Raw genomic sequence first — 18,180 nt, forward strand, 5'->3', positions numbered from 1 at the left:
TATGGTATTTGCTGTCCATGTCAGCTGTGGTATATCGGAGAAATTACAAGAAAAGTAAAATTATGAATAGCACACCATTTAAGTAATATAAGACTACAGAAAAGAGATACTCCCTTAGTTGATCATTGGTTGGCGCATAATCATTTGGTTTTGGAGCTACAATTTGTAGTATTGTTTCAAATTGAAAGGAGGAGGGGCAATATAGAGAAACAACTGATACGAAAGGAACAGAAGTTGATATATAATTGGAACACTGTAGAGCCCAATGGACTAAATAAGGAGGTTGATTGGTCATTACTAATGACCATTTAAAAGAACGTGGTTATCAGTCACCCAATCATATGCAATCAGGAAGTGAGGTGTAGCATTTGACGCTGGAGAGCTCCTCACGGTATACCTAACAGAAGTTAGAGGTCAGATATGGTATGTAAACTAACCTTTTTTATATTAGATTTAAAGTGAGATGAGATTGTAATGTTGTGTATTGTGTATTGTATAAGATCTCCTGATGAAGTAACAAAAAAGAAACACGGCCTGTGTTGGGACCAGAAAAGTTATGGAACCGGATGATATGTAATGCATGGTGGATGGAATAGATTCCATGCATTCTACAGTTTTTTTCCTGTTTCTCCTTGAATTTATGAGTTCTTCTCAGAAACTGACAAGGATTTGAATACAAGCTGCATAAAGTCTTTTGTATATTACTACGTGACATCTCCGAGTGAGGAGAATAAAATAAAAAGACAGTGAATGTTGAAACGTGTTATCACACTGAAAATTTGACACACCGTGAGACAATCTACAGCTGACTTTGATTCTGGGGATGAGCGATTTGGGGAGAGACTATTGCGAGAGTGTGGAGCAGATAGTGCTTTATTTTTAGATATGTGTGATTTTCATAATAAAGATTATATAAGTAAATGCACACAATGATGTGATGGTAATATGTTCAGACTATATATTTACAGGGATAAGCTAGCAAGAAAGTAGCCCCCAATATCCAGAAAACTTTTCCATCTATCTTGAGTAGATCTAGTAACGTCTGGAAATATCCATAATTTTTGGCCACAGAACTTCTGATGAGCATTCTTAAAATACAACTTCAGAATGATGTTGAAGTCCTGCTCAAATACAAATGAGACCAATAGTGTAGCCCCTTTTGTTACTTCTGATAGTGAGTCCTCCAAAATCAAAGAAATGTCTCTTAAGTCATCAAATTTCTCCTCTTCCTGGACTTGTTCCATATCCTCATGAGACCCCCCCCCCCCCCCTTTCCTTCTTCTTCACAGGAAGAAAATATATCTTATTTATGGGAGGAATATTTTGATCAGAAATCTTTAAATTTTCAATTAGGTATTTTTTGAATAATTCTAAGGGAAGGACTCCAACAGGCCTTAGGAAATTTAGTATCCTGATATTCAGACGTCTATTATAATTTTCAATTTGTTCTATTTTCTGACGTATAATCAAATTGTCTTTCATAACTGCTGACATATTATCCTTAATATTGAAACATAAGTTTGATATTTTTGTACCTGATCATTAAAGTCCTGCTTTAATTTGTCCATCAACTTGGAGAACTGTTCCACCATTGAAACCAGATTCGTTGTTTCCTGAGTTGACTTTGTAATCAAGGAATTCAATCTCTCAATTGCCTGCCAGAGGGTATCCAGCGTAACCACCATGGGAGGGTTCGATAGTCCCTTCTTGTCCAAGATCTCTGATACCGCCATTAATCACTCCAATGAAAAGTCAATACTACAGGCCCCAATACAAGCGCCTTCCGCGTTCTTGGGGCCCGTCTTCTCTTCCCACGACACGACGGGGCATGGTGGTATCTCGGCTTCTGGAGGAGAGAGCGTTGTTTCATGTTCCAAAGGTGTCGAGGTTCCTCCCTCGGTGCACAAAGCAGAACTTCCTCCGGTTTTATTCTGTGGGCACCGGAGAGTGAAGCTATCAAGGGTATGCCATGTCAGGAAAGAGGCAAGGGCAGGTAACAGTAAAGTCCTTACTATCCCCTTTCTTTTAGTATGCGGCATAATGGCAAACAGGAATCAAAGTCTAGAAGATTTCAGCAAACTATTCCAAGCAGCCTCACTCTTCTCAGCATGCCGGCGCCATCTTGGCCACTCCCTACTTTTCCAGATTTTTTTCTTGAGTGCTGACCCCCATGGTGGACCCTAGCATCAGGTAATTATGATTCGGATTATTCTTTCCAATGTGCATCACCTTGCATTTGTCCATATTAAATTTCATCTGCCATTTGGATGCCCAGTCTTCCAATTTCCTAAGGTCTTCTTGCAGTATTTCACAGTCTGCGCAATTTTTAACCATCTTGAATAGTTTTGTATCATCTGCAAATTTGATCACCTCACTCGTCGTTCCGATTTCCATATCATTTGTAAATATGTTAAATTGTACCAGTCCCAGTACAGATCCCTGTGGCACTCCACTGTTCACCCTTCCCCACCATAAGGATTTTAACTTGCCCCATCATACCCCATCCCACCCCTTTGAGGCTCCCCAAACAGTCGAGCCACTGACTGCCTATGATGGATTGGAGGGAGAAAGTGGAGGTCAGCATGAGAAGCAACAAAAATGGGGAAACTGTAGTGCAAAATCTTCAGGGAGAAAAGAGGAATTAGAAGGGATATTTTAACAGTACTTATTTTACAGGACACCTGTATTTAGGTACCTGATAGATATCTATTTTCCTTTATAGAATAGGCTCCTATCAGGTACCTAAATATAGGTGCTATGTTGAGAATTAACTTTATGTGTGTTTCTGTATGTATTTGTGTGTGTGTGGGGGGGGCATAGGGTAGAAATAGTGTGATCCCCAAGCCCCTTATGAACCATTGGGGGGGGGGGGATGGAAGGTGGCGTTCCTGCTGGTGTGGGAAGATGGAAGGGTTGCTGAGCCCCTTTTGTGGCTTGATGTTCTGCTAGGGTATATTTTCTGCCTAGGGATTTGTAACAGTTCAGACTGTTCTGTTTTCCCAGTAGGAGGTGTATTGGTGTTTTAGGGAAATTTTCTAACTAGTGATCATGGCAAACTGGTGTACTGTAAATGCTCATTGCAGCCCTTTCATTGTGTCAAAAACAGCTTCCTTCAGAAATTTGTAAGGTGTAACATCAACAAGCAACATACCAAAGTGATGCTATACCCTATCAACGTCTGAAGGAGGCTGTTTGTGACACAGTGAAAAGTATTGAGATTAGCATTAACAATACATCTGAGAGTCTGAGATGATCTCCAGGCAAGGTACCCTGATTTAAGAGTGAGGTTCATTCCTGTAACTGTTGTGGAATACACAAAACTAACCCATCTGAAAATGTTATACTATGAATCTATTTTCTTTACTATTCTACTGTTTAATATAATACCAAACTTTAACTTACTGTTTGTACTGTTTTAATATGCCATTAGTACTGTATTCCTGATTTAGCCTATGTAAGCCACATTGAGCCTACAACCAGTGGGAAAATGTGGGATATAAATGCTTTAAATAAATAAATAAAGATAAGAAACTACTTGTCACCATCAGCCATTTTTTCTCCCAAATACAACATTTCTGCATCTAGAGTCTGTGTATTTCTAAGATCCATACTGGCATGGTATGGTGAACGGGGAAAACACTGGAGTACTGGGGGAAGAGGAAATGCTGACTGGAGAAGGAGGGAGGAAAAGAGAGAAAGAGCAGGATTTTAGAGAGGTAGAAAGAGAGAGAAGGCTGCAGTAGTGAGGAGAAGAAGAGAGTGACAATGTATATTCCCCTTGCTAATTCATGGGGATGTGAGTGGTGGCATCATGAGACAAACTTCCATTGGTGCACACACACACACACACTCATCAACTTTTTTCCAGCCCCCCCCCCCCCCCCCCACACACACACACTTCATACACCTTTTCCAGCCCCCTACTCCATCCACCTTTTTATAGGGGAGGGGAAATGGGACTTCATATACCGCCTTTCTGAGGTTTTTGCAACTACATTCAAAGTGGTTTACATATAGCCCCCACATGCTCCATCCACTTTTTCTCAGCCTCCAACTCCACCTTTTTTCCAGACCCCCCCCCCCCCCCCCACACACACACACACACACTCCCTGACTCCCTGCACACTTACTGCTCCAGCATGGCAAGAAGAGGAGCTACAGAGCTGCACATCGGGCTGCTTCCTTCTCCTCTGCCATCCCGGGCTCGACTGTTCCTTTGGGCCTGTGGGCCTCCATACAGCTGTGAGGGTTAAAGGAACCACCAGGGACCAAGGTAGGAGAGGAGGAAGCAGCCCGACCTGCAGCTGTGCAGCACCTCCTCTTGCCACCCTGGAATGGTGAATGTGCTGGGGTGGAGGGGAGGCAGTCAGAAAGGGAATATTTGTGCCACAAAAGCAGACTGCACAGAATTCTGCGTGGAAAAAATTCTGTGCAGTCTATGGAGGTGGGGAATTCTGTGCAAATTCTGCATTGTACACTAGCACAAGATTCCCCCAGGAGTAACTTTAGTACAGAAATTAAGGGCTGTAAGTACATAGTAAAGCACTGCTTGGTGATTGCTACTCCATTCTACTCTCATAGGGACTGATGCAGAAATCTTGCCTTAGAGCTGTGCATTGATGGCTTAGCACAGAGCTTCTCATATATGTTTAATAGACAATTTTTGCTTACCAATGCAATAAACAAATCAAATTATATATGAACCTGTGCAAAACTTGTGTGCTACTCAGAGAGCACACTGAATGCACACACACAAGGTTCTGTACTAAGCAATTACGTTCATGTGCTGGAATGCTATTCTGTGGTCTTCCTGCTGATTTCCATCTTGTGCTGCATTAATTCCTGCAGGTCATCTATTCAGGAGTTTCCTCCATGTATCAGGACAGCTCTGCTCTGGGGTAGAGAGCTGCAAAGGAATGGGGTTAGCGAGAATCCTGCACTTACCACGAGGATATACCCGGGCCTGCAGGGATCCCACAAATATGATGGCGAGTCAAATCTTCAACATACCTCAGTACATCCTGGTGGTCTACTGGCCTCTTGAGATGCTGAGCCTTGTTCCTGAGATGCTCTGTGGTGGTTCCTGAGTGACTTCTTCAAGCAAGCACAGTCTACCTTCCCACTGTGGTCCAAGGGCTCACAGCTCCAGACAGAACAATGGAAGACTTTGTTGGTTAGGAGTTTGTGTGTTTTTAAACATTATCCCCTGGATTCTAAATATGACACTCAAAATTGCATGCACAAATTTGGGTGAACATCCAATCTGCATGCACATTAATTACATGTAAATTGGATGTGTGTGCAAATTGGATGCACGCCGATTAGCACCATTAATTGGGTGCTGAAAATCAATTATTAACATTAATTGGCAACAGTTTGGATTTACATGCATATCTTGCTAAGCACTATTCTATAGATGTGCATGTAAATCCCTTAGTGTACAACGGAAAAGGGGATGTGGCCACGGGAGGCACATTGGCAGGTCAGGGGCGTTCACTAAAAATGTGTGCAGCGTTATAGAATTCAGGGGATCTGTGCCTAATTTACTTGTGAGAATTTACACTAGGTTTCAGTTGGTGTAAATCCTCACACCAATCATTAGGCACGGATCCCGGCGCTATGCGCTATTCAATAAATGGGATCCCCACCTACTTCTGGTAGGTGATCGCTCCCCTCTCAGTAGCAGCATTTGCAAGAATAAATGTGGCTTCTCCAGAAGGGGTGACGAAACAAACAGCAACGATATAGCCAGGAGTTGTGTTTTGGTAGCATACATATGTAATGAGGACTTCATATTAAGACCCCTGAAGAAAGCATTACTTGGAGGAGTGGCCTAGTGGTTAGAGCACCAGTCTTGCAATCCCAACGTGGCTAGTTCAAATCCCACTGCTGCTCTTTGTGATCTTGGGCAAGTCACTTAACCCTCCATTGCCTCAGATACAAACTTAGATTGTGAGCCCTCCTGGGACAGAGAAATATCCAGAGTACCTGAATGTAACTCACCTTGAGCTACTACTGAAAAAGGTGTGAGCAAAATATAAATAATATTATTTCTTTGTTGAATCGCTGCAGTGTTGGGTCATTATATTTTGAAGTACCTTTTGTACACTAATTTTTAAGCACTTTACTGGATATTGTAAACTTAGATTGAATATTGTTCCCTCAAGACCTTTTGTTATTTATTTTAATAAATTGAGCCATTTTGTGACATCCTGACTTGTGGTGTTTGTCTCCTTCCGTTCCTTTTCTGTGACCCAGCTCAGAGCACCGTTTATAGAATAGTGTTCAATGTGCATTTATTTATTTGGTGCCCATTGGGGGCTTCTTTTACAATGCTGCACTAGCGATTCCCACATGGCAAATGAGAGGAAGCCCATAGGAATTGAATGGGAATCGGTAGCACAGCTTTGTAAAAGAGGCCCTTACTGAATTTAGACCTATGTGTGTTTTGGCTGTGAACCACTTAGTTGTAAGTGGGTTAAAAATTTTTTATAAATAAAGAAATTAATGTGTAGAATAGCATTCCAGCAGATGTATGCCAATGCAAGTTTTTGTTTTTTTTTGCAGACCTGTGTGCAGCTATAGATGTCGTTAACATAGAACTGTCATCTCTCCTAGTCTGCCCTTTTTTCTTTTTTTTTTTTTGACATGCTGTTCATGGTGGATCCCCTATACTCTGAGGAAAAAGAGCAGTCATTAAGGGGTAGATATTTGAAGTCATTTAAATGGCCAGAAACAGCTTTCTGGCCCTTTAAATCACTTGTCCCAGGCTAATTGGATATATTCAGCAGCACTTAACCGCTGCTACAAATGCCTGGTGAGTGTGTAACCCAGAACCAGCTATTTTGTGGGCATTCCCAAAGCAGTCAGCACTTAGGGCTCCTTTTACTAAGTGGCAGTATGCCCAATGTGGGCTTACTGCTCGCTATACAAGAAGTACTGCCGGGCTACCGCAGCAGCCCAGCGGTACTTCCCACTGCTAGCGTGCCGTCATTTCCATGTTAACCCGGCGGTAACCAGGCCACACACGGCACTGCCCGATTACTGCTGGGTACACTCCTGCAGCAGTAATCGGGCAGTGGCGTGCACAGCCTGGTTACCGCCAAGTTAATGTGGGAGCCCTTACCGCCACCTCAATGGGTGGCAGTAAGGGCTCCCCCCCAAAAAATGGCTGTGTGGCAAGTGCTTTACTTGCCACCTGGCCACTTCCTGTAGGAAAGCGAGACTTCCCTTTTACCAGCTCGGTAAAACTACTACTACTACTACTTAACATTTCTAAAGCGCTACTAGAGTTACGCAGCGCTGTACAATTTAACATAGAGGGACGGTCCCTGCTCAAAGAGCTTACAATCTAAGAGACAAGTGAACGGTCAGTCCGATAGGGGCGGTCAAATTGGGGCAGTCTGGATTCACTGAACTGTAAGAGTTAGGTGCCGAATGCAGCATTGAAGAGGTGGGTTTTCACAAAACACTGAGAACTGCTGGCTGGATATCTACCTCTAAATCCTCCGATACTAATGCAGAAGAGCGAGTTAACCCTTCTATGCTTCCTTAGGCATGGTGTTAAAGCTCTTGCATTATACCTTAAAGTCTTCTGAGCACTTCTCCTACATCACCACAGAATAGTTAATAGCCTCATTACCATTGATTTTAAGATGCCCGTGTGCTGGTGACTAATGTACGGCTCTGTACAGGGTTAGCTTCTCTGCAAAACTCTGTTCTGCATTATGGGCCAGATTCTATATAAGGCATCTAAAAAATCCGTGTGGTAAACATTTCCGACTAAGCATATTCTATGAGCGCCACCTAGATTTAGGAGCGGTATATAGAATACTCTTAACTGATATCCTAGCGCCTAAAATTACACGCCTTCATTTACACCAATGAAAATTTGGCGTAAATTCCTGTGTGTAGATTTACGTGCACTGGGCCTTATTCTATAACTATGCATGTAAATTTTGTAACGCCCTTTTCCCCGCCCATAGCCACACCCCTTTTGAACTGCACGCATTAGAATTTAGGCACTGTTTATTACAGAATGTGCTTAGCGAGTTGTGTGCATAAATTCTAATTATTGCCAATTAGTGCTCATTATTGCTTGTTCTGTTATCAACACTAATTAGCTTATTAAGCCAATTAAGTTACGCGCATTGTTACAGAATATGCTTGGATTTCAGCGAGGAATGCTAGGCACGATATATAGAATCCGGGGGGGGGGGGGGTGCACAAAATTGTGTGTAAGGCATCATGCTATCTGTGCACCAACATCTGTGTACTTTTGCTGCATCAGCCCCATAATCAGGAATACATTTCTTTGCATTGGTTAATAAGGATACACTTTAGCTTATCTATTTGGAAATGTGCCAGAAAACCTTCCCCTTCCCTTTCCCAACCTCCACTAATATATAGGGTCTTTGCAGGACTGTGACCCAGACTCTGAATGACTGACAAAATTTGCTATGAAATTGCATACAATGTGTACAGTATGTGAAGCTCCTCCTCCCTTGTCAAGATTCTCTTCTATTGGTAAAATATTCTTGCAGGGCTTAGAAAGCATCCCACCCCCTCTCCTTTGGCTTCATACTTAAGCTCTGGCTACAACTTTACACCTGAATGCATGCCAAACCCCTGCGGATATATAAAGGGATGAAGCACCAGGAGAGATTTCACAGTCACAGAGGAGCTGAAGGGAAGGAATCCAGCCTGTCTTCATCAGCCCTTGACTGCACCAAACATGATCCTTCCAGCTATTCAGTGCTCTGTTTTCTTCCTGGCATGCATCCTGGTGAAAAGCTGCTTGGCTTTCAAAAATGATGCCACAGAAATCCTTTATTCACACGTAGTCAAACCAGATCCCGCAAGTCCCAGCAACAGCACACTGAACCAGGCAAGGAACGGAGGCAGGAATTCTGGCAACGCAGCACAGGATGGGAACAGTAAGTGTTTTCAATGCAGTTTTCCAGGGCTGGATTTTCTACTATTTCTTCTGATGCTTTTAGCAGCTTATCTCTCCAAAACTAGTCCAGTACAAAGATATCACTTACAACTGGTTTACTGATAATTATTTCCACATATGCAAGGGCACTAAGATAGACACTCCTCACATTACTGGTTAAATTAGCTGGGATAAAGTGTGTATGGAAGTGGGGGAATATCTATGTTACCATGCAAGATGTCACCTAAACTTAATTTTTGGACAGTTTTGCTACTTCTCTTCACAAAATACAGTTTACCTTTAGTGCATTTAACTAGACGAGACAGCCAACTACATTTAAATAGGAAAGACAACACATAGAAATTGTAGTAAATAAATAGAAATAAAAGGAAAATAAGATCATATATTTTTTATTCAAACAACAATACTTTTTTTGACTAGCTTTCTAAAACCAGAAACATCTTCCTCAGATCAAGACAATATGAGCAAAAAATGACAATATCAGAATGTATAAAACATAACAGCATTCTAATTCTAGTCCCTAAGAAAATGTAAGGGTGAGATAGAGGAGAACTTGAGAAACAGGGAGAAATGGACGAGTGATCAAAAACTGATAAAGCAGTGTAATTATATTGTTTATAATGTTTGAGTTATTCTTACTGTACACCGCCTTGAGTAAATTCCTTAAAAAAGGTGGTACATAAATCCTAATTAAGAAATAAATAAAGTGATAGGAAAACCAGATCTTTAAAGGCCCCTTTTACAAAGCTACGGTAAGAGGGGTCCTGCAGTAGCATCATCATGTGGATTTGCCATGTACCGAGGTCCCCTTTTACCGCAGTAGGTAAAATGTTTTAAAGGAAATGGCCATGCAGTAAGTGAACCACTTGCCACAAAGCCATTTCACACCTATTTAGAAGGCAATAGGGGCTCTGGCGATAACCGGGCAGCACATGGGTCTGCCCAATTACCACCAAGTAAGCCCCTGCTGAGCTCCTGCGGTAGCCCAATGGTACTGCCAAAATGACACATGGCAAAGCAACGGTAAGGATTGTAGTAGGAGCCCTAAGTCCTCTCAAATGGATATCAAAATATGTTCAATATAACAACAAAGAGAGGGTCCAAAGTACAGAACCAACCAAGATACAGTAAAAAGCACCAGGAGCCTTCAGAAACGGGACACAATTCCTTTAACGATGATTTTCCAATGTGGACCCGACAGGGGCCGTGTTTCAGCGCACGACGCCTGCGTCAGGGGTCAAATGTGCTGCGTTCGGCACCTAACCCTTACCGTTCAGTGAATCCAAACTGCCCCAATTTGACTGCCCCTATCGGACCGACCGTTCACTTGTCTATTAGATTGTAAGCTCTTTGAGCAGGGACTGTCTCTCTTTGTTAAATTGTACAGCGCTGCGTAACCCTAGTAGCGCTCTAGAAATGTTAAGTAGTAGTAGTAATATGAAATGAATGCTGAGTGCAGCAACCAAACTTCTTCCCGTTCACTCTGTAAAGTAGTTGTTTCAGGCACTGAGAGCAAAAAAGTCCCTTCGTTTTACAGTAAAGGAACCAAAACCATGTCGGGTCCACACTCGAAAATTGATTTTTATCATTAAAGGAATTATGTCCCATTTCTGAAGGCTCCTGGTGCTTTTTGCTGTATCTTTATCAAAATATGTTCAGCATTTTCCATATTTTTAATAACCACCCCTCAAATGTTTCATCAATATGTCAGGGCAGATGATTCATTTGATTCCTTTTATAAAGATACTGAGTATCTCCCCTTACTCCTAGACATGGTTTGCGGTGGGTGAAGGGGGACAGTGACTCCCCCCCCCCAACACACACACTCACTGCTGATTTGACTTCCTTACCCTTTATCCACGAAATCAGCAGGCAAATTATGCTAATGCTTTTACTCCCTTCCAGAGCTGCCAAGTTACCTATTCCAGGAGGGAGACGTTTTGGCCAGTTCTGGTTTTGAACTTACATCCCAAAGCAGTGTAGTATTTGTAGTCCATGATTCTATCCATTGAGGTCAGAGCTGCAGGTCCCATAATGCACCAAGATGAGTTTGGCAGAACTCCAGGACTGGCCAAAAAGTCTCCCTCCTGAAATGGGCAACTTGGCAGCTCTGCCACCTGAAACTTAGGTTCGAAGGACTCTCACCTGTCTGTGGCACTCCAGCAATGTAGTGTTATCTGAAGATAAAAAGCTTTGATTTGATTCCAGCATTTTTGTGTGTGTGCTTCCTGGCTAAAAACTGGATGCCGAGTGCCTCTGGCTACAATAAACACAGTCACACTTGAATGTAATCTCTGTTCCCAATCTCTCTCCCTAGCTCCTGGCTAGTATCCTTTGTAAAGAGAAGGAAACCTTAGACAAAAATTTTGGAGCTGGCCCAGCTCATATAGTACATTAATCATAAGACAAAACTCAGCAAAGCAAAACAAAACTCGTGCCTGGAAAGTAAATGGGGGAGGGGGAGGGGGGAGGAATCTCAGTCTCTCTGAACAGAAATAAGGTGTGTCAGTCTCCATGAATAGGGGTGGCTTTAAGTGCACAGGAAATATCTGATGATTATAAGATTATCTGAGCTCTGCATACCTTAGGTGCAAAAGCACCCAGGAGATGGTTATTGTTAATGGAAGTGTCATTGTGAGACTGCCCAGCCTCTGTTTATATAATAACAAAAGGAAAGACAGTTCTCAGAGAGCTGCCTCCTGCCAGCCTCAGACACAAGCAGAAGAAAATGCCCTGGACCACCAGCTCACTGGCAGGAATGAGAAAAGACAGCCAGGAATAAGGTTTCTCATTCTGGCTGTACAGAGTATGTTTTGAGGACCTGCAGGCTAGATTAAATAATTTACGCCTTCTATTTATTGCCATCGTGAAAAAAAGAGCACTTTTTGATGACTGGGAAAAGGGGGGGGGGGTCAATTTCTCTCTTTCATAGGACACTCCATGGGGCCCTGTTGAGAAGAATATTCCACTAGATACAAAAAAGGCATGAGAATAGTACTTAGGATCGTATATCATCTAAAGGAGTTAATAGTGGTTTTAAAAAAAAGGTCCTTTATAGAACATATTTCTACGGTATCATCTAGATTCAGATGCAGTCTGTCAAATTTTACAGTGCTGCTATATGTAGAGCTCTAGAATATGAAAGACACAATATCTGAAACCCTTTCAAACTTTATATTACATTAAATATGGCTTAAATTAAACATATCTTAATGAAACAAGATCCTATGGTTCAGAAGTTTCTCCTTTATTTTGCATATGAACAGTAACACGTTTGTTCAATAGTATCAAAACTTCTAGACATTAATTATCAGGGGATCTTTTATTTTTCATATAACAACAAGCATTTTTCTGTTCATTTTTGCAGGTCATCACCAAGTGGGATGCAGGGAGCTGAGATCCACTAAATATATTTCCGATGGCCAGTGTACCAGTATCAGCCCTTTGAAGGAGCTGGTGTGTGCTGGGGAGTGCCTGCCATTACCAGTGCTGCCCAACTGGATCGGAGGAGGTTATGGGATGAAGTACTGGAGCCGGAGGAGCTTGCAGGAGTGGAGGTGTGTGAACGACAAGACCCGCACCCAACGCATCCAGCTCCAGTGTCAGGATGGCACCACCAGAACCTACAAAGTTACCGTGGTCACCTCCTGCAGGTGCAAGAGATACACCAGGCAGCACAACGAGTCCAGCCACAACTATGAGGGAGTCTCAGCAGCCAAAGCTGGCCACTCTCACAGGGACCGGAAAAAAGCTAGTAAATCTAGCAAGCACGGCTCCAGTTAAAGGAAAGGAAAATCAAACCATTGACTCGTTGCAAATATGGTTTATTCGTCTGACCGCCTATAAGGATGTCTGTCCCCTACTAGTCCTGGGCTCTGTTTACTTGGAAACAGTGTTTTGTTTTGTTGTCAAGCAAAAAGGGGTATCCTTTTCTGGTAGGACAATGACATTGTTTTCCAACGATTTTTCAAAATTCCGGGTGTAGATCACTACTACAGCCTTTTTCTATTGCTTCCTATGACCACTAAAAGACTGGAGTGTTTACAACCAGGTGTAAAATGATGTTGCCGTGAACATTTACTGAAGTTGCATTTTCTTTGTAATGGTGCTTCGTTTTTTAAAAATCTGACAATTCATTATTGAATACGTTTTTTGAAATAGTGTCTGTTGCTTTAAGAAATACTCATTTAAGACCAAACTTAAAATGACGCCTTTGTATTACTTTTCTATCCTCACCCACCCCTGATTTATTTTCCAGGCATGAGTTTTGCTTTGCTTTGCTTTACCTATTTATTTGTAAGTGTAATTATTTAATGAGTTTAGATGTGTAATTTTTGAAATGTATGGTGCACTGTATGTTTTATAGCTCCTCCATGCATCAAATTATTTTCCTATGGTTTGCAGCTGAAGTAGAAAATATATATTTTGTAGATAATGTAAGATAAATATGTAGTGCCATTGATATATTTTTTCATCATGATTTTTCCCAGGTATATAAACCTGTATTTTTATGTTTATTAAAGACTGCATTGTGCAATCCTAGGGCAGGTGTAACTGGCTCAGATTTATCAATTTTCTTTTCTTCTTTTAGAAATAAACACAACTCAGAAACACCATCTGTTTTGTTATCCTCTGCTTAATTTGCAAGAATGCCTAGGCGTGCTGATAAATCTCTGCCTTGAAGGGGTAATTCTATAACCAGACCAGTGGTGTAGCTACATGGGGCCACGGGGACCTGGGCCCCCCAAAATTTCCTCTGGGCTCCTGGTTTTGCTGGTGGGGGTCCCCAGCCCCCGCCAGCTGAAGCCTTCATCCAGCGCCGGTCTCTAGTGCCGCCGCATTGCCTGCCCTTCTCTCTCTTCCCCTCATGTCCGGCACGCTCCTTTTATTGAAACTGAGCATGCTTAGTTTTACTAAAAGGAGTATATAGGACGTGAGGGGAAGAGAGAGCAGGGCAGGCAACACGGCAGCGCCGGAGACCAGCGCTGGATGAAGGCTTCAGCTGGTGGGGGTTGGGGACCCCCACCAGCCAAGGTATTTGCAGCAGTAGTGGGTGGGGAGCAGCAAGGTGGTGAATTGGTGGGGGGGGCAGTGATGGGGCAGCAGACCAAAATGTGCCCCCCCACCTCGGGCTCTGGCCTCCTCCCACCGCAAGGTCTGGCTATGCCCCTGAACTGGACACCTATAAATAGGCACCCAAAGGGCACCAAGTAGGAACCTAGTCTAGAAAGGAATGTAGGCGTCTACTTTCCTTTACAGAATACTAGTGTAACCATAAAAATATATGCCTATAAGTGTGAACCTTTATACTGGCCATAGAGCTGGTGTAAATGTGTCTGCTTAAATGTCACAAATATATGTGTAACTTATACTGTTCTGTAAGGGGCCCTTTTACTAAGCCACAGTAGGTACTAGCGCATTCCTACTGCATGGTAAAAAGCACTGCCGCAGGACGCGCTGAGGCATCCCGAAGTAGTGCGCCAATCCCGTGCTAAAAAAATAATTTTTATTTTTTGGTGTGGAAGGCATGTCTATGGGTGCAGAGTAGGCGTGCCCTGTGCTAATCAGGTAGCATGGGAGGAAAGGGAAAGGGAATTGGGACTTGATATACCGCCTTTCTGAGGTGCAATGGAGGGTTAAGTGACTTGCCCAAAGTCACAAGGAGCTGCAGTGGGAATTGAACTCAGTTCCCCAGGATCAAAGTCCACTGCACTAACCACTAGGCTACTCCTCCACTTGATTATTATTAGCATTTGTATAGCGCTACCAGATGCACTCAGCGCTGAACACCTGACACAGAGAGATAGTCCCTGCTCAATGGAGCTTATAATCTAAAAGTAATACAGACAGACAAGACAATTAAGGGCGAGAGAAGAACTGGGTGAGAAGGAACAAGGGGAGGGCAATTGAGTAGTGGCTAGGAGCCAAAAGCAGTGGTGAAAAGGTGGGTTTTCAGCATAGATTTGAAAACAGGTAGAGATGGAGCTAGACGTACAGGCTCAGGAAGTCTATTCCAGGCATAAGGTGCCGTGAGGGAAAAGGAACGAAGTCTGGAGTTAGCAGTGGAGGAGAAGGGGGACGACAAGAGAGATTTGTCCAGTGAGCAGAGTTCACAGGGAGGAATGTAGGGAGAGATGAGAGTGGAGAGGTAATGGGGGGCTGCAGAATGGATGCATTTAAAGGTCAGTAAGAGAAGTTTGAACTGTATGCCGAAGCGGACAGGGAGCCATTACCATGCAGGAGCCCATGGAGCCTGCTAAATAGGTGGCAATAAGGGCTCCCGTGGTAATGACCACACGCTAATTGGGAAATTAGCGCATGGCCATTAATGGAACACATTGAAAAGTGGCCATTTTACCGTCACACTAAAAGTGGCCTAGGCGCATGGAAAACCCACGTGTTAAAAGTAGCAGGGGCCACTTTTTAGCGTGAATTAGTAAAAGGGCCCCTAAGTTACCTGCAGAGATATGAATCCCACCCATGCTGTACCCAGACTCCACCTATTTGTACAAGTACTTGTAAAATACATACTATGTCAGATGCACACATACTTACAGAATAACACTTAGGTGGAACTTTCGCATATACAGTAGTACCTCGGTTTTCGTTGACGTCAGTTTTCGTCAGTTTCGGATTTCGTTGATTTTTTCGACAAGAAATTTGTGCCGGTTTTTGTTGGTTGCCTCAGATTTCGTCGAAAAAGAAGGACGTCCATCTCCCAATTTGTATCGGAAGATGGACGTCCTTCTCCCGATTTTGGGCGTCCTCGTTAATTGCCTCGGTTTTCATCGGTTTCGGATTTCACCGATTGTTTTCGGACGGATTATCGACAAAAACCGAGGTTTCACTGTATGTGCATACATACACACATGTATGTGGCAATGATCTAATGAAATATGCACATAATTGGTAGTTAACTGTGAGAGTATACCTTATAAAATTGCCCTGGTCTAATATCAGGGAAACAATTACATCATCTCAGGCAACTATTTTATTTATTAAAATGTTTATGTACCACCAGTCCTGACAATCTCAGTGATTTTCATGATAAACCCTCATACTTCAAAACATAGCTATCCAACACTGGAATCTTTTCTTTTTTCTTTTAATGTTAAAGTTTATATTTTATTTGTTTACTGTTCTGTCATGTTTATTGAGAACCAGAATAAACCATTAAATATAAACCATATCGCATTAAACAAGTACAACAGCGGTATTAAACTCTTCAAAAACAACAGCTTAATCCAGATTTACAGAAGGGAACTGCTTCTATCCTTGTCTATAAGCATAAGAAAAAAAAGAAACATTTCAAATTTATTTTGACACTGTCTAAAATCTTGTTCCAAATCGAGTTCACAAAGTCAAGGAATTCCATAATCTTGGACCATAAACAGAAATTGCATAGTTTCTGGTGACACTTTTCTCAGCTACTAAAAGGTGGGAACAGACAGTAAATCAGCATGTACTGGAAAATAACAGAAGTTTAATATTATGTGTGCAGTACGGGTAAATTCTATAAATGATACCTAAAAAAATTGCCACCAAAAAACCCTGCTTAAGCGGTATTCTATAAGCCACGCCTAAAGTTTGGCACAGTTTATAGAATACACACTTAAGTGGAGAGTCACATGTAAATTTAGGCGTGACCATTTGCACCAATGAAAACGTGGTACAAATGCCTGTGCCTAAATTTACACACGGACCACCATTATTCTGTAATTACACATATAACTCAAAGCCACACCCTCATTCCACCCTGAAACACCCATGCCTCTCCCATTTCCATGCTCCTTTTTTGGAACATGCATAAGTTTCAATCACGGATCCTGCACCTAACTTTACACACAGTCCCAATTACATCTAATTAGTACCGATAATTGCTTGCTAAAAAGCCTATTATTGGTACTAATTGGCTTGTTGTTCAGTTAAATTGTGCATGCAAATTGGGAATGCACCTAAATTTGTGTGTGGAATCTTTGACGAACTTTACATCCTCAGGGTGTATATGGAGTTCCTCCTCCTTTGTCAAGATTCTCTTTTGTTGGTAAAATATTCTTGCAGGGCTCAAAAAGCACCTTTTAGTAGGTAACTTTATTTAGATAAATGGTGATCAGATACACACTGCCCAGCCACTGAAAGTGGTTAAAAGCATTCAAGTTAAACCGGCTTAGAATGAACAATAGATAACATCCTATTTACCAAAACCTTAACGTGTGTGTTAAGCTGCCCATTAGCTAGTGGATATAAACTATGGGGATAGTATCAGCCTGTGGCAATCAGCAGTTTTTAAGCCACTGACAGCTGCAGGCTGAGAACAGATCCCAGATATTCAATGCTGGGCAAGGTCTGGCACTCGCATTGAATATCCAGGTCACAGTGGCCACATGGAAGATAGCCGTGTACAGGTCAATATTCAGATGAGTGTGCAGTTACCTTGGCGGCAGTGGCGTGGCCAGTATGGGGACACGGGGGCCTGGCCCCCCATAGATTTGCCCCTGGACCCCCCTGCCGATGACCCTCTCGACCCCCCCCTGCCGCCGCCAACCCGCCGTCGCCTACCTTTGCTGATGGGGGGCCCAACCCCCGCCAGCCGAGGTCCTCTTCTTCCCAATCCCGCACAAGGCTTCGTTCTAGTCTGACGTCCTGCACGCCTATTTCCCTGCCCATAACCATGCCCTTTTTTGGCTGCACATGTTAGAAGTTAGTCACACTGTGTTACAGAATATGCTTAACGAGTTGTGTGCCTAAATTCTAATTAATGCCAATTAGTGCTCATTATTGCCTGTGAATTGCTGCTATCAACGCTGATTGGCTTGTTAAGCCAACTAAGTTATATGCGTTGTTACAGAATACGCTTGAATTTTGGCGTGGATCTCTAGGCATGCTATATAGAATCCGGGAGATAGTGTGTAGGAAAGTCCTATACCTACATTTTCCTGCACTTCACTAAAGGGCCACAAAGTTAGGACAACCTCTTTCCTAACTACCCACTAATTCAGTGATTCCCAAACCTGATCCTGGAGGCACCCCAGCCAGTCAGGTTTTCAGGGTATCCACATAGATTTTGCATGTAGTGGAGGCAATGCATGCAAATCTCTCTCATGAAAATTCTTTGTGAATATTCTGAAAACCTGACTGGCTGGGGTGCCTCCAGGATCAGGTTTGGGAATCAATGCAGTAATTTAACCGGTTAGCAAAATGAATATCAGAACTAACTGGTTAAG

At 42.6% G+C, this 18,180-nt stretch overlaps 1 protein-coding gene across 1 annotated transcript; it reads left to right on the forward strand.

Annotated features, from left to right (window-relative positions):
* The first annotated feature begins 8,643 nt into the window (after positions 1-8,643).
* On the forward strand, positions 8,644-13,565 carry SOSTDC1 (sclerostin domain containing 1). The gene is made up of 2 exons (XM_030189958.1): positions 8,644-8,936; positions 12,324-13,565. Exons 1-2 carry the CDS (start codon positions 8,735-8,737, stop codon positions 12,737-12,739), a joined length of 618 nt encoding a protein of 205 aa, XP_030045818.1. The 5' UTR covers positions 8,644-8,734; the 3' UTR covers positions 12,740-13,565.
* The last annotated feature ends 4,615 nt before the right edge of the window (positions 13,566-18,180 follow it).

The sequence above is a fragment of the Microcaecilia unicolor genome, chromosome 1 (genome assembly GCF_901765095.1).
Source record: "Microcaecilia unicolor chromosome 1, aMicUni1.1, whole genome shotgun sequence".
NCBI classification, from domain to species: Eukaryota; Metazoa; Chordata; class Amphibia; order Gymnophiona; family Siphonopidae; genus Microcaecilia; species Microcaecilia unicolor.

Excerpts from the sequence above, each read along its gene's own strand:
- SOSTDC1 (XM_030189958.1), top strand. The coding sequence starts at position 8,735 with ATGATCCTTCCAGCTATTCAGTGCTCTGTTTTCTTCCTGGCATGCATC. Across the intron at positions 8,937-12,323 it reads CGCAGCACAGGATGGGAACA|GTCATCACCAAGTGGGATGC; the intron begins GTAAGTGTTTTC and ends TCATTTTTGCAG.